General features: G+C 49.9%; 11 protein-coding genes across 11 annotated transcripts; 6 read left to right on the top strand and 5 right to left on the bottom strand.

The window, feature by feature from the left end:
* Positions 1–4,182: 4,182 nt before the first annotated feature.
* SEC24 (COPII subunit) lies at positions 4,183–8,347 on the bottom strand. The gene is made up of 4 exons (XM_024470818.1): positions 7,500–8,347; positions 5,230–7,446; positions 4,485–5,122; positions 4,183–4,424 (listed from the first exon to the last, which is right to left on the bottom strand). Exons 1-3 carry the CDS (start codon positions 8,100–8,102, stop codon positions 5,111–5,113), a joined length of 2,832 nt encoding a protein of 943 aa, XP_024321872.1. The 5' UTR covers positions 8,103–8,347; the 3' UTR covers positions 4,183–4,424; positions 4,485–5,110.
* A 368-nt stretch (positions 8,348–8,715) lies between these two features.
* VC83_07241 (uncharacterized protein) lies at positions 8,716–9,116 on the top strand (the record flags this gene model as incomplete). Its single annotated transcript, XM_024470817.1, has 2 exons — positions 8,716–8,774; positions 8,825–9,116. 2 exons carry the CDS (start codon positions 8,716–8,718, stop codon positions 9,114–9,116), a joined length of 351 nt encoding a protein of 116 aa, XP_024321875.1.
* Positions 9,117–9,618: 502 nt separating this feature from the next.
* On the bottom strand, positions 9,619–12,781 carry VC83_07240 (uncharacterized protein). Its single transcript, XM_024470816.1, has 5 exons — positions 12,267–12,781; positions 11,568–12,161; positions 11,377–11,517; positions 10,553–11,329; positions 9,619–10,479 (listed from the first exon to the last, which is right to left on the bottom strand). The coding sequence occupies exons 1-5, from the start codon at positions 12,324–12,326 to the stop codon at positions 9,910–9,912; spliced, it is 2,142 nt and encodes a 713-aa protein (XP_024321874.1). The 5' UTR covers positions 12,327–12,781; the 3' UTR covers positions 9,619–9,909.
* Positions 12,782–13,721: 940 nt separating this feature from the next.
* Positions 13,722–15,203, bottom strand: VC83_07239 (uncharacterized protein). Its single transcript, XM_024470815.1, has 2 exons — positions 14,883–15,203; positions 13,722–14,746 (listed from the first exon to the last, which is right to left on the bottom strand). Exons 1-2 carry the CDS (start codon positions 15,125–15,127, stop codon positions 13,735–13,737), a joined length of 1,257 nt encoding a protein of 418 aa, XP_024321863.1. The 5' UTR covers positions 15,128–15,203; the 3' UTR covers positions 13,722–13,734.
* A 350-nt stretch (positions 15,204–15,553) lies between these two features.
* On the top strand, positions 15,554–16,665 carry VC83_07238 (uncharacterized protein; the record flags this gene model as incomplete). Its single annotated transcript, XM_024470814.1, has 3 exons — positions 15,554–16,184; positions 16,275–16,527; positions 16,583–16,665. Exons 1-3 carry the CDS (start codon positions 15,768–15,770, stop codon positions 16,663–16,665), a joined length of 753 nt encoding a protein of 250 aa, XP_024321864.1. The 5' UTR covers positions 15,554–15,767.
* A 106-nt stretch (positions 16,666–16,771) lies between these two features.
* Positions 16,772–17,636, bottom strand: MAK3 (N-alpha-acetyltransferase mak3). Its single transcript, XM_024470813.1, has 2 exons — positions 17,423–17,636; positions 16,772–17,373 (listed from the first exon to the last, which is right to left on the bottom strand). Exons 1-2 carry the CDS (start codon positions 17,603–17,605, stop codon positions 17,029–17,031), a joined length of 528 nt encoding a protein of 175 aa, XP_024321859.1. The 5' UTR covers positions 17,606–17,636; the 3' UTR covers positions 16,772–17,028.
* A 145-nt stretch (positions 17,637–17,781) lies between these two features.
* On the top strand, positions 17,782–19,750 carry VC83_07236 (uncharacterized protein). The gene is made up of 2 exons (XM_024470812.1): positions 17,782–18,218; positions 18,267–19,750. The coding sequence occupies exons 1-2, from the start codon at positions 17,853–17,855 to the stop codon at positions 19,431–19,433; spliced, it is 1,533 nt and encodes a 510-aa protein (XP_024321860.1). The 5' UTR covers positions 17,782–17,852; the 3' UTR covers positions 19,434–19,750.
* A 1,321-nt stretch (positions 19,751–21,071) lies between these two features.
* PMK1 (MAP kinase Pmk1) lies at positions 21,072–23,730 on the top strand. The gene is made up of 4 exons (XM_024470811.1): positions 21,072–21,383; positions 21,545–22,000; positions 22,057–22,634; positions 22,697–23,730. Exons 2-4 carry the CDS (start codon positions 21,891–21,893, stop codon positions 23,071–23,073), a joined length of 1,065 nt encoding a protein of 354 aa, XP_024321861.1. The 5' UTR covers positions 21,072–21,383; positions 21,545–21,890; the 3' UTR covers positions 23,074–23,730.
* On the bottom strand, positions 23,589–24,739 carry VC83_07234 (uncharacterized protein; the record flags this gene model as incomplete). Its single annotated transcript, XM_024470810.1, has 2 exons — positions 24,321–24,739; positions 23,589–24,250 (listed from the first exon to the last, which is right to left on the bottom strand). The coding sequence occupies exons 1-2, from the start codon at positions 24,613–24,615 to the stop codon at positions 23,589–23,591; spliced, it is 957 nt and encodes a 318-aa protein (XP_024321862.1). The 5' UTR covers positions 24,616–24,739.
* On the top strand, positions 24,740–25,843 carry VC83_07233 (uncharacterized protein). Its single transcript, XM_024470809.1, has 2 exons — positions 24,740–25,003; positions 25,085–25,843. The coding sequence occupies exons 1-2, from the start codon at positions 24,879–24,881 to the stop codon at positions 25,533–25,535; spliced, it is 576 nt and encodes a 191-aa protein (XP_024321855.1). The 5' UTR covers positions 24,740–24,878; the 3' UTR covers positions 25,536–25,843.
* OXR1 (oxidation resistance) lies at positions 25,843–27,571 on the top strand. Its single transcript, XM_024470808.1, has 2 exons — positions 25,843–26,722; positions 26,789–27,571. The coding sequence occupies exons 1-2, from the start codon at positions 26,201–26,203 to the stop codon at positions 27,281–27,283; spliced, it is 1,017 nt and encodes a 338-aa protein (XP_024321856.1). The 5' UTR covers positions 25,843–26,200; the 3' UTR covers positions 27,284–27,571.
* The last annotated feature ends 41 nt before the right edge of the window (positions 27,572–27,612 follow it).

Genomic DNA, 27,612 nt, shown 5'->3' with positions numbered 1-27,612 from the left:
GTCGACGTAAAAGAATCCCATAGAACCATCTCTTAGGTTCGTAGCCTATAGGAAGTAAAAGGAGGTTCAAGGTCAGAGTACCCCTATAGACAAATTATGTCATAACTTAACCAATCTTGTGGGTAACTAAAGAGCGATGACATGTAATGAATCATAGAGGTTCGTAGGAGCTTTTAGAGCTATCGTTCATTCTCCTAGGCCTCTAGTTGGTAGAGATATGTCATGTGGTAGTATGAGTGATGTCATGTAATGAATCATAGAGGGTTGTAGAGATATGCTATGTGGTAATATCGGCCCAGTGTCATGTGGTAGTATGAGTGATGTCATGTAATGAATCATAGAGGGTTATAGAGATATGCTATGTGGTAATATCAGCCCAGTAACTAAGGAGCGATGATGTGTAATGAATCATAGATGGTTGTAGCAATCGTTGAGTAGTATTACTCTTGTTGTTGGTGTGATAAGCCAAAATATGTATAGTGACTTGTAGGTTTGAGGAGGAGATTTCCAAGTTTGCTCTTGAGTTTGAAGCAAACTGAGTGCAACAAATGTCAGTATGACATTCTATTGTTTAGAAGTCAGCGTTACACTAGGATTCCAATTCGAAATCCTGTTTCATCTATATTCTATAAGTTGCATGGTTTGCAACTATGCTCTTGTGTCATACTGACATTCGTTGCACTCAGTTTGCTATCAAACTCAAGAGCAAACTTGGAAATCTCCTCCTCAAACCTACAAGTCACTATACATATTTTGGCTTATCACACCAACAACAAGAGCAATACTACTCAACGATTGCTACAACCATCTATGATTCATTACACATCATCGCTCCTTAGTTACTGAGCCGATATTACCACATAGCATATCTCTACAACCCTCTATGATTCATTACATGACATCACTCATACTACCACATGACATATCTCTACCAACTAGAGGCCTAGGAGCATGAACGATAGCTCTAAAAGCTCCTACGAACCTCTATGATTCATTACATGTCATCGCTCTTTAGTTACCCACAAGATTGGTTAAGTTATGACATGATTTGTCTATGACATAATTTGTCTATGACATAATTTGTCTATGACATAATTTGTCTATGACATAATTTGTCTATGACATAATTTGTCTATAGGGGTACTCTGACCTTGGACCTCCTTTTACTTCCTATAGGCTACGAACCTAAGAGATGGTTCTATGGGATTCTCTTACGTCAACTACAGTTACCAAGCCTGGTAAGTCATGGAAAGTCTTGGAAAATGAGAGAACTACACTCCTTTAGCATAAATAGGATTGCCCTTTCCTTAAGAAAGGGCAAACAGACAATACAGTAAATCGACTATCACATACTTCCACGTCTTTTCCAAGCTTCCAAGCATTGATCTTGTTACTCCTTGTTTCTGAAAAGTCAGTGAGGTGTTAACCTCTGACTTACCCCTGAGTTCCCAGACTCAACATTTGTTGCAACTTGTATGAACCACTTCACTACATCACACACCTGATTGCTGCGTTGTGGAATAGTCTAAGCTACAACCCTTTGGCTCTGTTTCCTAAGACAGTGTGTTGTCTTAGTAAATTCATCCCTTCCTTGGGTGGCTAGATTCTCACATCTGGTGCACCCACCATTACATCTTGCTTTATCCTATGCTCTTGTAGAAATGTTGTATATCTTTAAAACCATTCTTCAACTACTGTTTCATCATGTGCTGTTATTTGCTGTCGTGATATAGGCTTTGTAGTAATTGTATGAAATTCAGAAAGCTCATGTTAGATGAATTTTCTCATCCAACTATCCGATGGTGGTGGTAATGGATCACGTATATGACAGAGAGCAGCATATATCATCTGCTTTGTAGCACCTGCTCTATTCTCGTATTGCTAATGTATCCATTGTTTGATTGCAACAACTTGAGTGTTGATAATAGCTTATTGTGCCCTCTATGCTGTTCTTGTTAAGCTGTTGTGTTCGTTTCTCTGAGGATTGATCGACGTAGGGTATCTGCTTTGACTCTAAAAATAGTTGCAGCAGTAGAAACTAATTCAGAAGGATTTGCAAGGAGCCATTCCTTTGCTTCACGAAGTGTAGTCTTGTGGTCAGACATGTTGTTGAATCGTTATAGAATTGTTATGGAAATTAAATGTTAGGGCAAGACATCTTGCTTCCCACAAGACAACTTGCCCGACTAGGAGCGAAGCGACCAGGCGGATCCGACAATTAGTATATAGAGAAACTAAAACTTAATTTAACATAACTATAACGTGGTTGTACACCGAGTCGTGAATGTCACCGAGTCGTGAACTTTTCCCTACTTAGCTACCTACGAACTTCAACACGCGTTTCCTCCACAACTACCAATGGAAATCCAAACCCAAGAAGCGCGAATCATTCTAGCTATTGAGGCTCTTCAAACATGTAAATCGCTTAATCGCAGGTCTGCATCAATACTATATAAAGTGCCTTATTCTACGCTTACTGATAGAATGACCGGCCGACCTTCTCGACGCGAAACCAAAGCCAATAGTCATAAATTGACTGAGCTAGAAGAGGAAGTGATTATTCGAAATATATTGGATATGGATGCAAGAGGATTTGCACCTCGGCCTGCTAGTGTGGAGGATATGGCAAATTATATCCTTGAATCGCGTGGGGGAAAGCACGTTGGGACGCGGTGGGCATATCGATTTATACAACGCCGCCCCGAGTTAAAGACGCGTTTTAATCGCGTTTATGACTTTCAAAGAGCCTTGTGCGAAGATCCTGAGCTTATTGGAGCGTGGTTTCAACTTGTGCAGAACATGAGAGCAAAGTACGGCATCCAAGACTGCGATTTCTACAACTTTGACGAGACGGGCTTCATGATGGGCGTTATTAGCTCAGCTTTAGTTGTTACGCGCGCCGATCGACGTGGCAGAGGCAAGGCAGTTCAGCCTGGCAATCGGGAATGGGCTACAGCAATTGTTTGTGTGAATGCTGAAGGCGGGAGTATCCCTCCGTTTTTAGTAGTTCAAGGGAAATGTCACCTTTCAAGTTGGTATACTGAAGGCGGCCTTCCTCACAATTGGGTAATTAAACCAACAAGCAATGGATGGACCAACAACGAGACAGGTCTAGAATGGCTTCATCATTTCGATAAACATACTTGCAGTCGTGCAAAAGGACCATATCGGATGTTGGTTTTAGACGGGCATGAAAGTCACGAATCAGCTGCGTTTCAGGAATATTGCAAAGCAAACAACATCATAACTCTCTGTCTACCTCCTCACTCGTCTCACCTAACTCAGCCACTTGATGTTGGGTGCTTTAGTGTTCTTAAACGCATGTATGGGCGTCAAATTGAGACCTTTATTAAGGCTCATATAAACCATATTACAAAGGTTGAGTTTTTTATAGCTTTCCACGCAGCTTATAACCAGTCAATAACAACTCAAAACGCCAAAGCTGGATTTTGCGGAGCTGGTTTAGTGCCCTTTGATCCGCAAGTAATCATTTCAAAGCTAGACGTCAAGTTGCGGACTCCTACACCTACAGGACCCCCCTCTATAGACGCTGATCCTTGGGTTTCTCAAACGCCTCGCAACCCAATAGATGCTCTCTCACAGACTACTCTAGTTAAAAATCGCATTGCACGGCACCAAGGAAGCTCGCCAACCCCCATTTTTGCTACTGTTACTGCATTAGCTAAAGGGACAGAGATTTTGGCACATGAAATGACTTTATTGTCAGCTGAAGTCCGCACCCTTCGAGCAGCAAACGAAGCTCTTAGCAAACGCTGGAGGGCTAAAAAGTCTCGTGTCCGTCAAGGGTGTGCACTTTCTGTAGGGGATGCACATGATGATTTGTCCCAAAGGGCAGTTACGGAGCAAATAAATCGCGAGAAGCGCTCTGGAGGGGTTGGTAGGAATGAGGGGCAACCAGGTGTACGACATTGTGGCACTTGCGGGAGGGCTGGCCATAATGCACGAACTTGTCAGGAGGTCATAGAAGTACTTAGCTCATCAGATTCTGAATAGTTTTAGTTTTAATACATGTTGTGGTTGTTTAATTATACCTTACAGTGGTGGGTATAAAAAAGTTTCACGACTCGGTGACATTCACGACTCGGTGTACAACCACGTTATAGAAAATGTTAATATTTAAGCGTTCCTACGAAAGAGTATGGAAAGAGTATGCTAGAACTTTGATGTAATGCTGAAAACAGACAGCGATAGGCAGTGCAGGGTAAATGAATCTTTACAGGGGTCGTGCTGGGTATATAGATCTTTTGCCCTATATTTAATCCCCAGAGCGAAAAGTACCAATACATGTTGTCCTGCTCGTCCCTCCTGCACCTCCGTCATGTACCCCTCCCTCTTCTATTATACAATGCATCTCTCTCCTTCCCAGCCAACTTATGATTTTTCGTAAGATGGCGTAAATATAACTTTGAAAGTTAGAACGTTGTCTTTGACGTACATGCTAAGAACATTCTGTTAGAACAAACCCTAAATGCACCCTTGCCATATGGTCCCAGTAGTGAGAAGTTGTCTAGAAGATGATTAGAAGGCCGTACTTTGAGCATTTTCGGGGCTTCCACTCGTGGTTCTCCTTCTCATGGGCGACAAGTCTTCCCTGGGTCTCAAAGCCTGAAAGACACCCTAGCCAACTACAGGGGAAGGCATATCCTCTCAATAGTTGATCAGCTTTACAGGTGCCCTCGTGGGCCCGGAGGAGCCGTAGTTATCCATTCCGGTAGACAGCCTTTGTCGGCATTTTTGCGTCCAACTTCAAAGGACGTAGGCTGCCCTTGGTGTTGCCAATGATCCGAGTCACTAGGCACGGTCCAGTATTCGGTGTTAGTTGCATATTACTAGGAGCTGTGGTTAATTCATAAAATGAAGCGTATCAATGGACTCCAAACTGCAGAAGATATAATCCTACGGGCTCAGGTACTGAACGATGTATATTAATCAACAGTGCTTCTCTTCACACCCAGTCTATACATATCAAAATTGCTATCAGCGCATCGTTATTCCCTTCATACCCCGCCTGTCCACTAGAGCACGCTCATTTCATCATCAGTGGCCATCGTCGTATATTTCGCTTTCGAGTCATTGTGTGCCTTGGCACTTATTGCATAACCTGCACGCAAAGCATACATCAGCACGTGAGTCCGATTTTACACGCCTTAACGCCCCTGCGAAGAGCCGGGTTTTCAAAGGCTAAAAGGTCATGTACGATTAACCTACCTTCTCTCTCAGTGTCCCCATCCACTGTTGGAAGCTCATCCCTTGGTCTGCCCTGTCCTCCAGCAACATTGTCTGCGCCCACAACTTCAAGCTTGGGTCTCCATCCTCCTTGACGATATATAGGTGTGGTTGGATTATGCTTCCAACGCCCCTGGACCTGTAATCCTTGCACTTCAGCATGACAGCCCTAATGCGCTCATTGAAGTCGTTATCCAGCTCTGGCAGTGATGATTTGCCGACCTTGACTTGTGTCCTATCAGGCACGCCAAAGACGTCTTCCAGGAGCTGCGGTACAGCATCGCGGCCAACCCACAGGAATTGAGTTTGGCCATCGGTGATAAGATATAGACCATATGGAACAAGGCGCTCGGAAGAGAGGTTGAGCGGAGCTGGGAGGACAATCTCGCTGGTCTCTGGATCTGGGATACCGACATTGTCGGGCATGTCGTGCAAAGAGTAAAGGCGTGGGTAGATGTACTGCATCATCAGCGGTAATGGCAGCGTGGAGAGCAGGCAAAGGGCGGCAGAACGAAGATCCGATGGAATTTGGGCCGACTTTCGTAGACCGAGATTCTTAATCAGTCCCAGGAAAAGAGTAGGGAGGCCACGGAGGTTAGCTGGGAATTGAACGCCGCCACCACCCATGTTTCCTCCAGCAAGCTCTTTCTTGAACGTTTGGAGGAGCTCAATGAGCTTCGACTGTAGGGATTCACGCGCAGACTCCAAGCCGTTGCTAAGGGCGCGTTCGACTGCCTTGTGACTGAAGTAAGTAGTGATCGCGCATTGATCAGCTGAGGCGTAGAGATCAGCCAGAATTGTTGTCGTAGGGAGAGACAGCGTCATGACCCTGATTCTGCGCTCCCCATTGCTGGTAGTATGGAGCACAGCAGCTTGCATACAGATAAAGTTCTTCGTGAGGGTTTCGTCAATAGCCACCTCAACGACATATGCCTGGTCACGAGGGAACGCTGGGAACGCGCACAGGTCTGAGCTGCGGTTGAAGAAGTTTCCGTAGAAGGTATTCATTCTCAGTCCAGTGGTCGCACGGACGCGCAGAACAGCCTCCAAACCTATCTCAGAAGAGAGGTAGTCGCTGAACTCCGAGGCAAATTTGATAGCATCTTCGCTTCTCACTGCGCTCCATCCTGGGTAGAAGTAGGTCTGTCCTCCTGTGTATCGGGGCAGGTTGCTCAGCGACGCCACATCCTGGTATTGTGAAGAAAAGAGGAACATGTCGATGGAAACCTGGTTCTTGGAACACTCGACAGCAAAGCTCTTGTAAAAGCTGTGTTGGGTCTGTAATAGGGCGCCTTCCTTGCTGGTTCCGAGAGCCTTTGGATCTTCACGCAAGTCGAGCTTTCCGTAGCCAACATTGGGCAGCGTGGCCGTCAGTACCACAAGCTTGCCACCAAGCGGCGAAATAAGCTTGTGGCCGGCGCGCAATGCCGATCCCATGCACGATGTGGTGATTACGTTGTTCTGGAACATGCTGGGTAATTTGGTGAGGAATGCCTCGATATTTGTCCTGCACTCCGACAGGGGTACCAGCAACTCTTGGGGGATTGGTAAAAACGGCTCATCCAAGTCGCTAACCACAAGCATATTTGTCTCTCCGTTCTCTTCAGTGTCCTTTGGAATTGCGAAGTAGTGCAAGCTCGAGTCCACAGCCATGAAGCCGAGGCGCGTCCTGCGGTCGGCGTTGGGTATCCTATTGAGGCTGTCGAGAATTGTGCGTGCGCTGGTAGCCAGAAGGCCATTGTTCACGGCGTTATAGCTTACGTCGAAGAGGAAGAGGTACACCAGAGGCTGTGGTGGCCTAACCATATATTCCTGGGGAGCCACAAATTCAACAACGGCGTGGTTCAGCTCAGCTCTCTGCCACCTGTCCACACTTTGCTGTGTTGCAGCATCCCAATCAAATCCCTGCGGGACATCGTTGGTCAGATTGCACATGTTACAGCGCCATCTGTGTCCGTGGTCGAGGAAAGTAACATAGGGGTTGATATACGTCCTACATCTTCGGCAACGAGAAATGATCTGATCTTGGATAACTGGAACTGGATCGTCCGCATCATGTAAGGAAGTGTATGGTTGAATGACAAGGGCAAATGGAAGCTTCGACTTTTTTAAGAGATTGTTGGTTGTTGGAACTGCATTGAGAGTAGAGCGCACGTATTTGTGGGGGCTGTTTGCGTCCGGTGACGGTGTGACGCTCGACTTTTCAGCAAATTAGCCAAATAACTTTTGTCAGTTAGGAATGCCCAGCTTACATTTGGTGGAAGGATAATTGGTGGCGGAGGCAGCTCAATTTCAGCAACATTAAAGGGCTGGTTTAAAAGATCGGTGGGATATAGCTGGTTCAGGTCAACCCTCGGTGCACCTCCAGCGCCTGGCGCGGCAGCTTGAGGCGCAATTCCCATCTGGCCCATTCCTTGCGTGATACCTCTAACATCACCACCAGAAGGGGCACCAGGTGCCGGGTACCCAGCTGGTTGTTGTGGTGCCTGGAATCCTCCAAGGCCGCCGAGGGCAGACTGGCCAAAGGTTGAGGGTTGAGGGGCGTCGGTGTATGGCTGGTTCCCAGTATAAGCTGGCTGCTCGGCAGCAGCAGGGTAACCACCATAAGCTGGGGCGCCAACTGGAGCAAAGTTTTCCGGGTTTGGCGGTTGCCCTCCTAGAGCTACGTTACCGCCCGCGCCAAAACTGTATGCTTGTGCGGCGTATCCTCTCTTCTTTTTCTTGCCGTGGCCGTCATGGTGCTCCTCGGCCGGAGGTGGTGCAGCGGCTCCGAAGCCAGGTTGTGGTTGCTGCTCTCCATATTGCTTCTGTTGCGGGTAACCTTGCGGTGGGTAACCTTCTTGAGGAGCCGACATAGCTGAGGTCGAGTTTTGCTTTATGTCACCGGTCTAGACGTGGGCGCAAATGTATTGAGGTCAAGCGGGCAAACTGGTGGATAATGAGACTCTGCAACCACTTTTGAATGAGAATATGCTGTGCAAAGGCCGCCCAGGGACTTTAACAAGCTGTAGCTTTGCAAGGTTCGGTTCGCTGTCACCTAGGAGCCTGGATTGATATGAGTGTACGTGGTATGAAGCTGTCCCGAGTAGCTCCCCCATTCCTGGCGCGGGACACTGTGTTCGTAGAAGCTTGGACGACGATGGAGATTAAGCGAGGCAGGCTCTAATCACGTGCCTATATCCGCTTATTGGCCAGTGCGTTGCCATGGGGCGCAGCCGCCCCAGCCTCGTCCCCCGCGCTACTACTTGCGTGTCCAGCCAGCCGCAATCACAAGCTTGCTTGATGTGTGCACTTCAGCTCTCAGCTCTAAGACTCTCGTTATAATTTTCTCTGATACCCAATTCCCTACCAATCGTTCACTTTTCTTTCCAGGTTCTCTTCTGTTCGAGCTTTCTGACGCCTCTACGACCTCCCAAACCTGAATTCATAGCGTCATCTCGCTCAACTCCAATAAACAAGCTTTCCATCATGGCGTGGGGAAGCGCGAAAGTTCTCAAATCCCCTGCCCCTCCCAAATCAGCCATTGCGTGAGCTCCTACATATCAGATGCCTTGATCGCCTTCTAACTGTCTCCCAGCAAGCTCCTCCCTCTCATTATCCTCTTTGGGGTCCTGGGAGGCCTGGCATTTGTCGGGTACCACATATACCTCTCGGTCATGCAGATCTCTGATGCCGCCTCGAAGAAGATGGAGAAGAAGAATGTTGTCTTCACAAAGGACGGCATGAAAGTGGGCGTGAAAGAGATCAGAAACGACGACTACGTTGACCAGACGCAGAGCGTCCTCGTTAAAGCGTGGAACCTGAGTACCTGGCCTGGCTACAAATCCAAGCTCTGGAATAAGGAGAAGGATGAGGGAAAGACGAACTAAGTCATTGGATATGACAACGAAGCTTCTAGTGTTATCCCTTAGATGCACGAAATATATCCCACGCGTTGGATAATGCACAGTGCCATCGAGGCAGCTGAGACGAACCGATCACGACCAGGATTGGCACGGCGTCCAACTGCAGTTTGGTCCCGTTGCACTTATGTTTACGTCTTGATGTGGCCGGTTAGATCTTGAAGTCGGAATGAGACATGAGAGCTACCCTTCGGTTCGCATCTGCACGTCGATCTCTACAAGTCAAGCAAGCGGTGGGGTTTACGCTGTTTTGTTTTATTAGGAATTCGGCAAAGTTATTGTGTCTCACCTTTTTCTTCTGAACTAGTGGACAAAGTCTGTTATATTGGCTTTATTGTAGACAGAATCAAATGTGCTAAATATCTCGCAAACGGCCACCTCCTTCAGCGCCTATCTCCTTCTCATGGCCACATCTACCGCCGTATAATCCTCGTTTTCTATCTTATTAGTCAAGTGAATTAACAAATATGTAGCTCTTTAATTGTTATTCAAGCAAAATATATATACCAACAACATAAATACGTAAACGTGGCGTTATGATACACCTTCCCTACTTTATGCAAAAAATACATAGGCAAGCCACCTGCGAGGGTGCACGGACGCTGCACACACTTCATACAGTAGAGTCGCCCAGGCTCCCGTCCTTTCTACCCACCCCCGAACGGCCAAAGAATAGCAATCCAATCCTCCCATCTATAATACGCCTTATAGCGCTCAGCCCCAACTCCGGTCCTACCCTTCTCCCAACCCGTCAACCAATTCAGCCCTTGTCCATCATACCCACCTGGAAATATCTCTTAAGAAGCTCCGCTAACATCTTATCCCCACCAGTCCCCTCTTCAACCAGCGCCTCTTTCTTCCGTTCGAGCTCGCGCTTCCGGCGCTCGCGCTCCCATTGATCCCACTGCTTCTGACTAGAGCTCTCGATAGCTGCGAGGAGGTGCTCGTCGGGTCGGGATTCCTGGCGTAAGAGGTATGCGAATTGGGGCGGTATTTGAGGTGCGTTGACCAGGTTGCCTGGGGCCGCGCTTGTGGGTACAGGGTAGGCGGACGAGTAGTTGGGTGGGAGGCTCGTAGGTGGGAGATTTGTAGGTGGGAGGTTTGTAGGTGGGAGATTCGTAGGTGGAGAGGACGTCGAGGAAGGGTTGTAAGCGGTGCCTTGGGATGTGGAGTAGCTAGTCGAAGATGGCACTGTGCTGGTTGAATGCGGCGGGGATACAGAGGCAGTAAATGGCGGGGTGAAGGCCTGGTTGGGAAGCTGATGTGTCAACAGCGCGGCTCTGCTCATCAAGTCGCGTTTAATTGTCATGGATGGGAGGCGTAATTGATACTGTGAGCCATTAGTACAATTAACATACTCATCTAACATAGTTTGAAATAAGTATGGGTGGGGTGAAACTCACGAGAGCTAATGTGCCAGCTTGGTTGATCCCCATGACATCTGCAATGTAGTGTAACCTGCCCTTCAACCATATCCTTTGGGCATCTGTTGCGAAGTCGCTGCAACTTGCGCTGAAAATTGGCCAGGTAGAAAGGTATGATCCCAATGCCCTTGGTGTGTTTTGGTTGTCACCGAAGGCAAAACAACTGTCGCCCGCTACAGCAAATCGCTGCAGTGGCCCTTTGTTTGCTTTCCAGCCCAAATGGTACGGAATGCCTGCGACTATATCGTTGACCGAGTCCGTTCCTAACCGTGCAGCCGCTGCATATTCTGGTGTCGTGCGATAATCCACGGAAGTGTTCAGCCATGCAGCGCAACGAACCACAGCGCCTGAGATAAACAGCCGTGTAACACGAAGAAGTGTCCACATACTTGCAATCCAAACATCCGGGAAGGTATCGATTCTTCCCGGGTACACCTCGCTGTCTAGAAGTTCATCAGATGAAATGCTCTTCACCCAGGCAACAGTTGTAAAACGTAGGGCGTTTGGTAGTTTGGCTATCCAATCTTGGATCTTGTGCTCCATCTTCCAGGAGCGCCTCATTGCATCTTGGACCTGGCTAACATTTTCAGGTGTACGTTCTGCGAGAGTCATGAACCCATTAATTTCATATCGCAACTCTGCCATTTGAAGGGCTAGCTGGTTTACAACCTCCCTTACGTCGCCATCTTTATCGTCATATCTCCACGGGTCGATGTCCCAGTCCGGCCTTTTGCCTGTCGACAGGCAATTGATGGACTAGAAGTGTTAGAACGCAATTGCATGGGGAAAATCGGCAAGCGTACCATAAGGTTCCTAACGGCAACAAAGAGTGCGCTCCCGACCCTCGTCCGAAGTTGCTTCTTCCCTCGGAGCTTGACTAGCATCACCGCCCCGTCTATGTGTGAGCCCCAGGCTGCCATAGCTACAGGTCGAGATAGAATAGTCTAAAGCAGGTCAGACACACGCTGTTAGTCAACGATAATGAGCTGCTTACCTCGTACATCCCCAACAACATCACAGATGCGAGGGTTTCATCCGTCTTTTGCGCCACTGGGTCCCGTAGTGCATCGTTTACATGTCGTATAGCTTTGCTATACTGCTCTTGTGCCTTCGTTAACAGGGCTTTCCCACTTGGACGGTTGCCAAATGCGGCCAGTGACGCTGCACTGAAGGCGAGTAATAAATGCTTGTCCGCTGGACTCGCATTGGCAAGCGGGATAATATAATCCGTGAGTCCTATTGAAGCGCCATTGTTTGACGTAGCAACAAAATTGGTAAAGAAATAATGTGATGCAACCTGCTCTACTGGAATAGAGAGGGTAGCAGGCACTTGTGCTGGTCTCGCACTGAGTACCAATGCAGAGTCGGGGTGGTTTGCGCCAGGGGGTGCCGCACTGGAGTTCCACTGTCGGTTCGATGGGGCTGCTGCTTGAGACGCAGCTTTCCTTGCCTTAGCAGTTGGCTTCTTCGCCCTTTTCTCAGTGGCCTGCGTTTCATTGCGAAAGACGAGATCAAAGTCATCTTTGTAGCCAGGGCACTCTCGCCTGGACTTGCGGCATTGTGTGCATGTGGGTTTTGTTTCGTCGCACTGTCAGACAAAAATTGTCAGTAAGTTTCATCAGTTCTCCCTTAGGAGACATATATCATATGCTGGATATCAAAGCAAATGGGGCGGTGACAGAGTCTTGCATACTTTTATACGTCTTGTCCGGCACATCTGACATCCCCTGGATGGCTTGCCACAATACACCATTTTGAAAGCGGCTTTGACAAGAAAGAAAGATTCTTGGGTGCCTCAACCCATCAAGGTCGGACAGGAATCCTGCAGGTACTCGCGGTGCTGGGCGAGATGCCTTCTCGGACGGCCTTCTTTACTTCGCATGTGCCACGTTCGCCATGCATGCAGCTTTTCAACCTGCAGAAGGAAGCGGAGAACCTGTCTCGCTAAGAGCTGTTAGGGCAATTGCTTTGCACTATACGTCTGCTTGACGTGAAGCCAATATCTCTAATGCAGGGCGTGAGAGGGCGGGGGCGGGTTAGCGAGAGTAGTTGCACGGTGAAGCGTGCCTTGGGGATCTTTTTCCATCATCAGCCGCCGGACTTTATGGAGTTTACTAAACACACCATGATCCACACATGGGGCTCCCAAAAGGAAGGAAGTCATGAAGGTGGAGCAGATATGGTCCACTTGTGATGTCAAGTGCCGGGTTGTACTTACCACTTAGTTGGGCTTCGTTTGGCCTGATAGTCGCCTTGAAGAGTGATTCTCATATATACATTCGGCGACGTCTCTTCAAAGATAGAGAGCGTGTTGGAGACAGAATAGCAGAAATAGCCAAATCTATCCGGATCGTGACCGATGGGATTTGTGGGTGGGGATTGGAAATCGACAGGAGATGTCACTTTGTTTTGTCGGTAAAGCCGTTTGGATGGGGGTGCGCTATGTCCGCGACGATCCTAGTGGGGAACGCCTGTGTCCTAACGCTGTACGGCAATGTATGCAGATTATAGAACCGTACTGTACGGAATCGCAGACCGAGTTTATCCCTTTATTTGATAGTATGAAATCTAGTGATTGAATAGCATTAATTATTATCAGGATCTGAAAATATCAAGGTCCAACCAGCCCCGCCCCCCACTTTGCCATATGGTTTTAGATAGGTAAGACAGTCTTGCATGGCTGGCAAACAAGGGTTTGAATCAAGGGTACGATCGGCGCCTACCCGATCTTACTCAGTACCCAACCCATTATTGCAGAATCTATATCTATAATATATCACAATTCTTACTCTCGTCATATGCTACCCCCCTGAATGATTGTAACGACCCGCTATTTTGAAGTTTGTGGAAACCCACTTATAGCGATCGGTTTAGGTAAAAAGGCGTAAATAAGATGAGATCACTGGCAGAGGCCTTTTGACAAAATAAGTGGATGGTGACAATCATTCAGGGGGGGATAGTATGGCAACATGGCAGATCAAACGGTCCGTGCCCATGGAATTTGTTGCAAGGTTACGTAGGAGAAAGTGGGATAAAACACCGAGGTCCCCAGTTCACAAATCAATGCAATGTGACAAAACGATAAACATGTCAGATATTCAAACCATGAAACGGGTTATGATCAACAATGTTTCGCATTGAAGTATATACCAGAAGTACCCTCAAGGATATTTCCATACGCAAAGCAGGCGATCATAAAAGCTTGTGGACACAATATTTCTCTCCTTGGCATCGCCATCGCCTCCTTCATCACCGTTCTTGTTGCCTCTCCAATCCTTTCTCTTCAGCGGCTGGACGTCGCACCCGTAATTCATACTCTTATGTTCTTCAAATCTGGCCAGCACTTCAATGGTCCATTCTCCCTCCTTCGAACCTCGGATTTCGAGGATTCTTGCGCCTGCATGCATGCACGATGCCAGCACTCTGAAACACCGCTCTCCATCCGCCACCTTTTCTGATTCCTTGTCCATGAACTTCAGCCTCCAGACGCCACCTCCCAGCTTCTTTTCTGCGAGCACTTTAAAATTTGAATTTTGGCCGTTGCGATAGTCGTAAGTAGCGAACACACGGACGGTGTCGTCGTAGCTTCCCGTCAGTAATATATCCTTTCCAGCTTCAGTTCCGAGAGGCAGAGGCAAGATTGCCGTGACTCCAGCTTCATGGCCTCGCATTCCACGGCTGCCACCGGGCGATGCGGCTGTGATCTCTGGGAGCGGATGGCTCAAGGAAGCTAGAGACGAAAAGGCGAGGCATCGTAGCTTGCTATCGTCGCCGCCCGAATACAGTGCCTGCGGCATTGTCTTTCCATCCGGCCGGGCTGGTGAGAAAGCAAGTGTCCAAGCTTCTAGATCATCATGCGGACTGAGCTCATCTCTGAGTACAGTGCATTGGGTGAAATCAGGCGAGAGAGAGAGTAGCGCCACTGTAGATGTATTCAACGTACAGCCAAGGAGTTGAGAATGTGACGGGTGCCATGCTAGAGATAAAACGAGAGTAGACTCAGGGAAGAGTTGGAAGGTTTGAAGAAGGGCAGGGTGAGGTCTTGGCGTCTGTTCAAGTTTGTATAGACTTATCGAGCCGGTGGAGGATGCAACAGCAATGATCTGAGGAAAAAAGGGCGAGAAATGAAGATCAAGAATTGCCGCTGGGTGGGTCACGGTATAGGTTAGGGATCTAAATCATGTTTTAGTATTTGATGGTAATAATCTGGGCCGTAAAAACGGTGCTTAATAGGAGAAATATGAGTAGTGACTGTGTGTGGAGGGGGAAGAAAATGCCAGTGTTTCCGGGCGGCAAGAAATTAACATACAATTCGTCATTTTCCAATCTATAAAGAATGAGACTGCCATTTCTCTCTTGGGCCTTTACTTCACTCTTGGAATTATCATCCTCATCGTTTTCTTGGTCATGTGGCATCTCCTCCGCGTCATCTTTTTCTAAGTTATATGTGCCAACAACAAAATATTCAGGCGACGCCTGCGAAAACTCTATGCAGCTTGGGGGGAGGTCTAGAGTGGTAGCGATAGCATGATTTTTCAAAGAGGCTTCGTCCATTTGGAATATCAAGTTGACAAAGAGTTACCGGGTCGTTGACGTATGGTTTTGCGAGTGGGTTGGGGTGTGAATAGGATGTAGAATAAAAGCGGGGGATTTTTGTGAAATTCTGGCGTGGGGCAATTAATTCGACTCGATCTACTCCGTACACCAGGTCCCTGGTCTCAAACCTTCTTTCGACCACAAAACTCTATCTCTGCCCGACATCAGTTTATTCTCATTCTTTGTAGAATTGATATAGCATACCTATTAAATATAGAGAGCATCCATAAGCTGCCAAGGAAGATTTATTTAAAGTTGCGGTTATCCTTGGCCAACTTATATAAGTTGCGTTGTTTTATTTCATTTAAATGTTCAACTTTATATTATCCTAGGAATTTATCACAAGTAAGATTGTTCATTATAAAAAAATAAGTACATAGTTTACACTCGTTATCATATAACAAGCAAGCGCGACGGCTCGACCGACGTGCTTCGCACCTACTTGTTATAGCTATGATATGGGACAGGGACGCTGCTACCTAATCCTCAATACAAGCCCGACATTACAACTTCACCGCTTACCTTTCTGTTAATGGAGCAGCAATAGCTGGGCGAAGGATTCGTATTCCATCTAGAAAAGAATTGGACGTCGAGTAGTATGCCGGCCTACTACTACGCGCAGATTTCTCCGGCGGCGGCACCCCCCCATCTATTCAATGGAAAGAGGTTTGCGCGTCAACACTGGGAGACTGTAGATCAATTTCTGCAACGCCTTCCACCAGCAACAACCGAAGGTTCTCGAGAATTGCAATGGATTTGGATCAGCAACCCCTATGTACCTCCCCGTCAATTTAACCTTGGCGGAATTCCAAGTGATGAATGGAGCGAGAATGTCTCCAAAATACCAACGCTGCGTATGCACGGAGAATACATGCTCAATGAACTTGAGATGACAAAGTTTGTCTTGGGGCAAAACCTTACTCAGCAATCAGCGGCGATGATATCCATTGAGAGGGACAAAACCGTTGTGGCTATACAAAATTTGGCCATTGCAATGAAAATAATTACTGGGAAGGTTAGTAGCCTCATTCCCATGCCCCACACTCCAACAATACTCAGGAAACAAAGGAGAGTTTATTTACAGAGTTTGGCTAACAACCAATAGTGGATGCTATTCCCGCCTGTAGATCGAGTGAACCACATTTGGTCGATTGTTGCCCATGCTGTAGCCACAGGTCAGCTGGGCCTTGGTGCAAAGGTGTCGCCGAAACTCGATCATCCGGAAACTGGAAGCAGACTTATCTGCATTTATACCGATGATTTCTCTAATATAGAGGATGTCATACGAGTTTTGCGCAAACTGAGAGAGCTCGGGCTCGTTCCACGAAACGAAAGGCCGCCGATATACTACAAGTGCGGTAAGCCATATCAATTGTCTCGTTGCGATGAATGCATCTGATTGAAATGAAATAGATGCCTACACATACCTCGAAATATTCTCTGGCAACAGATGGGATATTCGGCCGTCGCTATACAGCTCGAAAGAGATGTTGTAGGGAAACAACTGGGCAACACATACAGTTGTTCAGAATGGGAAAGGCTATACCTCGCGTAGACAGCGACGATGGCTCAAACACAATAGAGCTTTAGAACCAGAGATATTCGGGTATTCTCAATTTGACTATCTTGTTGGTTTGCTTCTGTTATGCCTGTGGTGTTATTACCATCATCCAAATGCCAATCTGCGTATCATTAATTGCCCGTTAGAACCTGAGAGATCCCCAAAGACATCTATAGATACAACACACACAGGCAGTTGAATGTGGTATATCCATTGATCAAATCCGAAAAACCTTGATAGTCTTCGCTTGTGTCATAACGCATTTCGTTAACCCCCTCTATTTCGACACCACCGAACCTCAACCTAGCTGTGACTTCAACTGCAAAACCAGTCTATACGCCGTGCTCCCGCTCAAATAGTACCTATGCAGCTTCTTGCTCCGCAGGAATCCGAGGCGCTCATACAACTTCATGGCGGCCGTGTTCGAGACCTCTGTCTCAAGAATAACCTCATCCGCATCACGTGCAATCATTGCATCGATGGCTTTCTGAACGAGCGTCGTGGCGATCCCCTGGCCGCGATATGACGAGGATACGGCGAGCATGGCGATGTAGCCGCGGAGAGTGGGTGGGGAGTGGGATTGGTGGATCTCGAGTTTGTTGACGACGACGCCTATGAGCGCTGAGGTCTTGGGATCAATTGCCTGGTTGAGTTGTTAGAATGTATATTTTTCTGCGAGAGGGTTTACCCACCATAAAACACAGGTCGCCCCAGTGATGGAGGAAGTAACGGTAGACATAGATGCTGTACGGCTCGCTGAGATCCTTGGATATCAACCCCCGAATGGCCGGTAGGTACTGCTTCTCCAGACTATGATCATACTGAATATACTGCAAGTCTGGAGGAAGCTCTGCTATCCTTTCACCCATTGCCATTTGCCTGGAGGTGAAGTTGCCTCCACCAATGTCGTTTGAAGAATAAAAATCACATGATTGTGCCTGGGCCTAAAACGCCAAGTCAAGGGACCACGGCAGAATATTCGGCGTATGACGTAGTAGTAAGGCGGTGAGCCGGAATGTTGATGTTTCTAGCAACATGTGCCCTCACTAGCAACGGCGCCGCCCGGCCAGTTGTTTTACGCTCGTTCTCGATCGTGGAAAAGCAGCCGCTCAGTTGTGAAACATGGCGTCTTCGGTCCGGAAGCGGGCGGCGAAGGATGGCGCTCGGTCAGGGACTTCTGCAGCGCCAGAAGGCGCGAAGGTCTCGCTATCAGCGGAAAACAGCGAGAACTCGGAGGAGTTGACGCTGGTGCCAAAGCCAGCCATTAAACATCTCACCAAACACAGCAAGCTGAAGGGCAGGAAGAGGAGGGGAGGCTTTGTCTTCTTCCTGGGTGGGATTTTTGGTATTCTGGTGGCGGGCTTCTTTGCGCAGAAGAATGATCTCTTCGAGCTGCCGGAGTTCGTGGATCTGATTTCGGACCTGAATATTAGTGGCTTGATGGAGGTGCTTCCGGCGGGCTTTCTCCAGGAAGCAAGGGAATTGAAGGTGGGTAGTTAAGGTGTGCTACGCGACTGTCTTACTGACAAGCTATAGGGCGGAGAGCGTGATGCTCTGAAATACGATGCCTTCTCTGTCGGTCTAAAACTGGCCGCAGAAGGCCTCAAAGCGACCCATCCCGTTGTTATGATACCGGGTGTTATATCATCAGGCCTCGAGTCTTGGGGAACGTCAAATGTGTCACGACCATACTTTCGGAAGCGACTATGGGGCAGTTGGACTATGATGCGCGCGCTGGTAGTTGACAAGGAGGAATGGAAGAGGCATATCATGCTGGACAAATACACCGGTCTTGACCCTCCTGGCGTCAAAGTCCGCGCAGCTCAAGGTTTCGATGCAACCGATTTCTTTATCACGGGCTACTGGATCTGGAGCAAGATTCTTGAGAATCTGGCATCGATCGGCTATGATCCAACAAACAGCTACACTGCATCCTACGACTGGCGCCTCTCCTATTCCAACCTCGAGGCTCGCGATCAATATTTCACGCGTCTAAAGCTACACATCGAGATGGCTCATCGCGTCCAAAATAAAAAGATTGTGCTCGTCAGTCATAGCATGGGCGGACAAGTCATGTTCTACTTCTTCCACTGGGTGGCCTCACCACTTGGCGGAAACGGCGGCGATAGCTGGGTAGATGATCACGTTGATTCCTGGATCAACGTGAGTGGGTGTATGCTGGGTGCTCTGAAGGGGCTCCCCGCCGTACTTTCCGGCGAGATGAAGGATACAGCCCAACTAAACGTCTTCGCCGTATACGGACTCGAGCGCTTCCTCAGCCGCGAAGAGCGCGTCGAGATCTTCCGCGCTATGCCGGGAATCTCATCCATGCTGCCCATGGGCGGAGAGGCCGTCTGGGGGAACTCGACGTGGGCTCCCGACGACCAACCCGGACAGGAGGTAAGCTTTGGACCATTTCTGAATTTCAAGGATAACAACATCACGCATCCGGCGCGCAACCTCACAGTCACGGAGAGCTTGGAGTTTTTAATGAACACGACAGAGCCGTGGTACCAGGATGCAGTTAAGGGGAGCTATTCGCACGGGGTGGCGCACTCGAAGGCAGAGGTCGATGCGAACGAGAAGGACCCGCGGAAGTGGGTGAACCCGCTCGAGACGCGGCTACCGCTCGCTCCGAACCTGAAGATCTTCTGCTTCTACGGTAACTATTCTAGCCCCGGCGTGTTGGATGTTGTTGGCTGACGCGGCGCGGCACGGCGTTGATTTGATGCATTGACTAACTGGCGCGCAACAGGCACTGGCAAACCGACCGAGCGATCATACTTCTACCATGATACTTCGGCTCACCCGGGCCTTAATGTTACGATTGACACGGCGATCAACGAGGGCAACATCGACCATGGGATTGTGCTGTCCGAGGGCGACGGGACCGTGAACCTCCTATCCATGGGCTACATGTGCAACAAGGGGTGGAAGATGAAGCGGTACAATCGCGCGGGGACGAAGATCGTAGTCCGCGAGATGGCGCACGAGCCGGACCGGTTCAGCCCGCGCGGTGGCCCGAAGACAGGCGACCACGTCGACATCCTAGGGCGCGCGAGCCTGAACGAGCTGATCCTGCGCATTGCGGCGGGGGAGGGCGACGACATCGAGGACGAGGTGACGAGCAAGATCTTGGAGTACTCGGATAACGTGAAGGTGTGGGACGATTAGGAATGTTGTTGGTGATGGGCGCGCAGGGGGAGGGTGGGAGGGTGGGTAGGATTGGGGGGGATGGGTAGGATTGGGGGGGTGGGATAGGTTGGGAGGTTGGAGGTTGGAGGCGCATTGGCACTGGGGGACATTGGCACTGGGGGAGGGCAGGTTCCTTACCTTACTGTATGTACGACATTATACCCGACACTCTGGATCCGTTATCGTGGAGGCGTTTTTGTACTCTCGGTATGGTATGGATGGAGCAGCACGAAAGGAGCCAACCGGCCATCTAGACGGCGCTCTGTGCCGCCATGCGCGATGCCCTTGTTGACCCCATCCAACACCCCCCGTGCTCGGTCTAATGGGCTCTATTGTATGTACTTGAAGGTACCGGTGGGACTACTGCGACCATCTCTGCGACCATCTCTGCGACCATCTCTGCGACCCCCCTTCGTTTACTCGGACTCTGGGTCAAGAATTGTTAACAGGGGACCCATGTACGTAGTTGCACCTCTCCGCTGTTTTGAAAAGTTGCGAGAAATAATAATCTATCCATGACATTACTCGGGGTTTTATTGGGCTACTCTACCACAGGGGTAGCGACGATCAATACCCGGAGCACTAACTAACTTAGCTACTCAGACTGACTCCTCCTTGTATGCGCCGAACTTCTCGAAGCAGCCCTATTTATCTGGTTTAGGTCGCAGCTTGTCCATCAAAGTATCACATAATTGTCCACAATTGTCTAGCTAGTCTAGAGTCTAGGGGGAGAGCAACAGGGGGCGCAGCTCTGCCTCAGCCTGCATCAAACAAAAACCACCTCCCCGACCAGTTAGCAAGTTGGACCAGTTGGGCCAGTTGGACCCGGTAGACCAGTTGGACCCGGTAGACCAGTTGGACCAGTTAGACCAGTTGGACCAGTTAGACCAGTTGGACCAGTTAGACCAGTTGGACCAGTTAGACCAAGAAGACCAGTTAGACCAAGAAGACCAGAAGACCACTTAGACAAGAAGACCAGAAGACCACTTAGACAAGAAGACCAGAAGACCACTTAGACCAAGAAGTCGCGGATCATCGACCTCTTCGAAACCATCATTCATCCCATCTTCGGCATCCCGTCTCAGCCCCCATATATTCCCGGACCCCTGCCGTTTGTCGTCGTGCTTTTCTCCCCTCGAAAAAAAGGCTTCATCTTCTTCATCCCCTCCATCCCCTCCATCCCCTCCATCCCCTCCATCCTCACCATCAAACTTGACTTGTTCGCGACGAGAGTTTCACTGGCTGTGCGCTATCGATAATACTGTAACTCGCAAAACCCATAGTTGTTGGCACGCCAGCCCCGCCCATTCAAACCCCGCACCAGCGTCCGGGAGCGTCCGCCATCACGAAAGACTTCGAAAATCAATCAACAAACTGGCCCCTACATCAACCGTCTTCGGTTGACATTTGAACCTAGTCTTTATTTGGCTGGGACTCTCTCGGGAATACAGCACAAAGGTACGAAGAAAGTCGAGGCCCGCTTTCGGGTTGAAACGCATTCCTATCCCTTGTTTCCCCCGTCCATGTCCCCCGTCCATGTCTCGTGTTGGGACTTCCTCTCGTTCTGACGGATAGACCTGAAGATGGAAGACATATACTGACTCGTTGCTATGAAATAGGAACGCAGAAATCAAGTCGAATCACATCACAGCCCTGCCATTATTACTACGGGCTTAATCTAAAGCTTCTATTATACCTGTTGTAACGTTGGCGAGCTCCAAAGCGTTGGCGCCCAACCGACGAATTGCCAGCAAAGCACCATCGGAGGGGCAGCTGTATTCTTCACAACTCTTCAGCTTTATCCTTCACAACTCTTCGGCGAAACTACAAACAAAGAAGCGCACAAGGCGATAATAGCATTTCGTTCGCCGCTGAAGCTGGGCCACCCTCTGTCGTAAGCTTCGTTGCAACTTGAGCAACTCGAACCACGGTATATACCAAGTAAATCGGCTTCAATCTCTCACGATGGCTACCCGCGCACCCAATCCCACGGGGTCGAGAAAGATTTCGTTTAATGTGAGCGAGCAGTACGATATTCAGGATGTTGTTGGAGAGGGCGCATACGGTGTTGTCTGGTATGTAATGCCCAGGTGCTGAGATGGAGATGAAGTTGTTAACATGAAGACCCCAGCTCGGCGCTTCACAAGCCATCCGGACAAAAGGTTGCGATCAAGAAGATTACCCCATTCGACCACTCCATGTTCTGCTTGAGAACCCTCCGTGAGATGAAGCTCTTACGATACTTCAACCACGAGAACATCATCTCCATATTAGACATCCAGAAGCCCCGAAGCTACGAGACATTTACCGAAGTCTACCTGATCCAGGAGCTCATGGAGACGGACATGCACCGCGTGATCCGCACCCAAGACCTTTCCGACGACCACTGCCAGTACTTCATCTACCAGACCCTGCGCGCCCTGAAAGCCATGCACTCCGCCAACGTCCTCCACCGCGATCTCAAGCCCTCCAACCTCCTCCTCAACGCAAACTGCGACTTGAAAGTCTGTGACTTTGGCCTGGCCCGCTCGGCAGCCTCGCAAGAAGATAACTCGGGATTCATGACGGAATACGTGGCTACGCGCTGGTACCGTGCGCCGGAGATTATGTTGACGTTCAAGGAGTACACGAAGGCTATTGATGTCTGGAGTGTGGGTTGCATTCTCGCTGAGATGCTGAGCGGGAAGCCTCTATTCCCAGGCAAGGACTGTAAGCTTCTCCACGTCCCCTTGCTACCCTCTTCCGTCACCGTTGCTAACGCAATTCCACAGACCACCACCAACTGACACTCATCCTCGATGTCCTCGGCACGCCAACCATGGAGGACTACTACGGAATCAAGTCCCGCCGCGCCCGCGAGTACATCCGCTCCCTCCCCTTCAAGAAGAAAGTCCCCTTCAAGTCCATGTTCCCCAAGACCTCCGACCTGGCCCTCGACCTCCTCGAGAAGCTCCTCGCCTTCAACCCCGTCAAGCGCATCACGGTGGAGGAGGCGCTCAAGCACCCATACCTCGAGCCCTATCACGACCCCGAGGACGAGCCGACCGCCGCCCCCATCCCGGAGGAGTTCTTCGACTTCGACAAGAACAAGGATAACCTGAGCAAGGAGCAGCTGAAGCAGTTGATCTTCGACGAGATCATGCGGTAGTTTGTGCGGGACTGGAGGAGGGATGGATGGATGGATGGGGGGGCTGGCGCCATGGGAAATCGGGATGGAGAACAAAGGGCCATGAAAGCTCGGGTTGGATATTGCTGGACGGCCGCCGCGCGCCCCCCCGTCCACTTCTCATTTTTTGGTATTCTTGCGGGGTTGGAGATGTGGTTAGGTTGTGATTAACGAGCGCCAAGGGGTTCATTTAGCATAGATCTATTTTTATTTTATGCTCAACGGAGTCCCCACCCTATCGGTCGTTTTTTCGAATCTATGGAAATGAGAGAAGAGGAGAGACCACCCGCCACGAAGGGGGCAAAAAAAGCTGGCTGATGTTTTGCTGGTCCTGCGCAAGCCATAGTATAGCAGGGCAGATGGTAGCGTTGGTTGGTAACGAAGACGAACATATGCGAGAATGGCAGCCTGTAGTATCTCTTTCCCCCATTGAATCACACATATCATCTCATGCCTCATATACGAGTAATATTGGCTTTGTGGTCCATCTATATATATCATTCCAACCCCACGATGAATTTTTTAATGGCCTCCCCCACCCCCTTCGGACTCGGCACCTCCGCACAAACATCCGCCTCAAACCCAAACTCCCTCCTCAAGTAATCCCTCGTCGTCGGCCCAATAGTAGCAACATACGTCTGTCTCCTCCCCCTCCTGATCCCGCACCCCCCTCCCCTCTCCCCCGTCTTCACCCTCCCCGTCTCCTCGTCCAGTAGTCCCAGTTCCCGTAACGCGGCTTCGCACCCGGTGGGGGAGAAGATCACCACCCATCGCGTTTCGGCACTAGAGGACGCGGAGAGCGCGGAGGCGAAGGCGGTGGGGAAACTGGATCGCGTGGTGGTGCCATAGACTTCTAGCTCGTCGACGCGGATTCGTTCGTTGGGAGGGAGGGAGTCGCCCATTAACGTCTTGGGGATGATGTCCCGCCTGTTGTCGCCGACGAGGAAGAGGAGGTGAGGGCGTGGATGAGGGGCGGTGGGGAGGTAGTGAGTGAGCATGTAGGCGGCGAGGGCTTCGCCGTTGCCGGTCTCGGAGCCGTGGATTTGGAGCGGCGGGGTGGAGGGGATGGAGCGCAGGGCGCGGGTGGTGGCGGGGCCGACGGTGTAGATGGGGGTTTGGGAGAGGGAGGGCCAGGTGGTGTCGGTGGAGGAGGGGGGGCCTGGGGGGGGAGGGGGTTAGCATGGTGGTAGTTGGGAGCTGGGGGATGAAGGGGGGGGTGGTGGGCGAACCTTCGGCGACTAGACTTGTGAATGCTTCAACGGCGCGCTGGGATGTGAAGATCATCCCTCCGTATGTTCCCTCATCGCCGGTATCGTTTATCCGCCGTGAGCGAAGCAATTGGCGCAAGGTATCCAGTCCTGGTTCTAAGAGCTTATGTTCGAGGACCGGGACGAATGTCGGGGTGAGGTCATGGCCTGCGATTTTGGTAGCGGAGAAGAATTCTTCATAGCCGTCGTGGGGTGTCGATTTGGTCTTTAAGAGGAATATGGGGATTGACGCCGCGTCGGCGGCTGTGGTGGTCATGGTTGAATGGACTCATTGTGGAAAGCCCGACGAGGTGATAGGGGAAGGGAGCGATGGAGGGGATAATCGGCGATAAGAAAATTGGGCGGCAGGTTCCGCCGTGCTTGTATTACAAACCTCTCTGATCAGGGCGTGTGAATGGCTTTCCTTCTCGTTCGTCCATTTACATGTAAATATATACCGCTTGCACACTTTCATTTGGGTTTTTTTTATTCATTCGTTGTTTGGTTTCTGATTAGCTTGTCAGTATACTAGAGGAGAGGATGGCAGAGCCAGCACAGAGCGCCAACGCGCCGACGAAGGATGCGCCTGTGAGGCCGCCTGCGACACCTGGCGCAGTGCGGAAAAAGTACCCTAAGGGTGTCGTGTTGGGGAAAGATGGGAAGCCGTAGGTACCCTTAAGGCCCTGTCTACCATACGCAGGCAGCAATTGGATGCTTGTGCTGTGCAAATAACTAACACTACCCAGTTGCCGTTCCTGTACCTCTTTCGCCGCCTGGTCCGCAATGGCCGCCTCCGAAACCTCCAACTCTCCAGCTGCCAAAGGCAAAACCACAAAAATACCCGCTGCCCTGCCTGACGATTGCCCTCCCGATGTCGAAGCCCTCGGACGCGCCTCCTGGATGCTCCTGCATAGCATCACCGCAGCGTATCCGGAGAAGCCTACACTCGCTGAGCAATCCAGCGCCATGTCCTTGGTGAAGTCGCTCGGGAAGCTATACCCGTGTACCTGGTGCGGCGAGGACTTTCAGAAGTATATGGAGCGCGAGAAGGTGCGGGTGGGGAGTAGGGATGAGTTTGGGAGGTGGATGTGCGAGGCGCATAATGATGTGAATGTGAAGCTAGGGAAGAAGACGTTTGATTGTGATAAGTGGGAGGAGAGGTGGAGGACGGGGTGGAAGAATGGGAGGTGTGGATAAATGGGAAGCCAGGAACGGGGTGCTGGTGGTTTATGATAATGATATATGGTTGTGTATGCATTGAGAATGGCGTTTAGGGAACTGGTAATAGCTGGTATGGCGCCCCCGTGGGGAATCCCTACTCACCTGTCTGGATATGGCTTTATAGTAACAATCCGAGAAATATCCCCCTTTCAATGCAGCGGTACAATATCACAGGTGGCCAATGTCGACGGTGACGCGATGATTGCGTGGGCTGTATGCAGTAGGTGAGACAATGGTTTCTGTGGCGCTGGATAGTAAGAATGATACATGCCCCTCGTTATAATTTCTTTTGGGAGCCATGATGATATATATCTAGATGAGTCTCTCAGTTCTCTAAATCATGGTAATGGCTCAGACACTGAGAATCTCTTCTTCAGCCTCAATGGCTAAGCTTTTTTGCTTATCCCAGACGGCACGAGGGCATCCCCATCCCCCCCATTATTTATTCCGCCCTGACAACAAACACCTTATCATCCCTGCCCCACTACTCATCCACCACAGCATCAGCGATCGTTGCCATCTCGGAACAATAATCCCATTCACTATTTAACTATTTATATATCGTATTTTGGCGCATTACACGACACTAGAGCGCCTGCGAACCAGCGCTTATTTGCCAGTTCCCCAGCCCAACCGTACCAATGTCAAGTCCACCACCAAGCACCCCTCTGTCCCGGTCGTCCACCATAGAAAACACCACCGACGACAATACCACTGCGACAACCTCATCGTCTGGTTATCTGCCATCGATTGGCAAATTCTTGCGACGACTCTCCTCTGGCCCGTCATACGGATCTACCCCAGCATCCCCTTCCCTCGAAAACTCACAGACTTTGTTCGAGGAGCCAGATCCCGACATGCATGGCTCCATATACACCCCGCCATTACGCACCGCCTCGCCCTTCCAACCGCCGCCCCTCTACCCGCTCTCATTATGCGGGTACTCCGAAAACACAGACGAGAGCGCGAGGCTGATGAGTAAGGCGATTGCTGAGGAGATACGGCTGCTGATACCACCGCGATTACAACTATGCGACGAATGGCACTTGGTGTACAGCCTCGAGCAAGACGGGGTTAGCCTGGGGACCATGTATAAGAACTGTGACGAGCTGATGGGGCTGCGGAACGGGTATGTCCTTGTGGTTAAGGACGGGGACGGCGGGGTAAGTTTTACCCCGCGATTGGTCTTCGAATGCCCTCGTGCTGGGCAAATTGCTAATTGACAGCAGCTCTTTGGAGCGTACCTGACGGAAGCACCTCACATATCACCACATTACTTTGGCACGGGGGAGTGCTTCCTTTGGCGTGCGTCCGTCTTCTCCCAGGCGGATCTGAGCCAACTCCCCCTCCCGCCCTCGGTGGATACGACGAACATGCAGCGAAATACCTCTCTCAACATCACATCACTGAGTCCTAGCCCTCACCCACGAAGCCCAAACACTCTGGCACCACCCACAGTGCCTCCTTCGCGCCCTACCTCGCCCTCACAGGTGCGCTTTAAGGCGTTCCCATACTCCGGTATTAACGACTACTTCATGCTTTGCGACGCGACATTTTTCAGCATCGGCGGGGGAGATGGTAATTATGGGCTATGGCTCGACGACAGTTTTGATCGCGGTATCAGCAGCACGTGTCTCACATTTGGCAATGAACCGCTGAGCGACCAAGGGAATAAATTTGATATACTTGGCGTGGAGCTCTGGGCAGTGGGGGGCCTGGGATAAGTACAAATAGGAAGAGGAGGAAACGAGGAAAGAAGCTGCGGGACAGAAAGGTAACTGTGTGGTTGGAAAATAATAAGGGCATAAGATACCCCGGGCTGAAAAGCATATTTGGCAATTAGGAGTTCGGCCTTGATGGCCTATACGCCACTCAAAATAAACTTTGGACAGAGATTTGTTGACTTCATGACAAAAGGGGGATTAATAATGAGAAACTTACATTCCTTGAGACTATTGATACCCAAACTAAGGGTACGTAGATAGTAGTAACTAATGGAATATACTTGGGGATATTATATGAGACTCTTGTGTTTACAGTGACCAAGACCCCA

This window comes from Pseudogymnoascus destructans (genome assembly GCF_001641265.1).
Source record: "Pseudogymnoascus destructans isolate 20631-21 unplaced genomic scaffold scaffold_18, whole genome shotgun sequence".
In the NCBI taxonomy this organism is placed as follows: domain Eukaryota; kingdom Fungi; phylum Ascomycota; class Leotiomycetes; order Thelebolales; family Thelebolaceae; genus Pseudogymnoascus; species Pseudogymnoascus destructans.
Note: the sequence above shows the minus strand (reverse complement) of the source record. Positions and strands in the feature narration are given on the sequence as shown.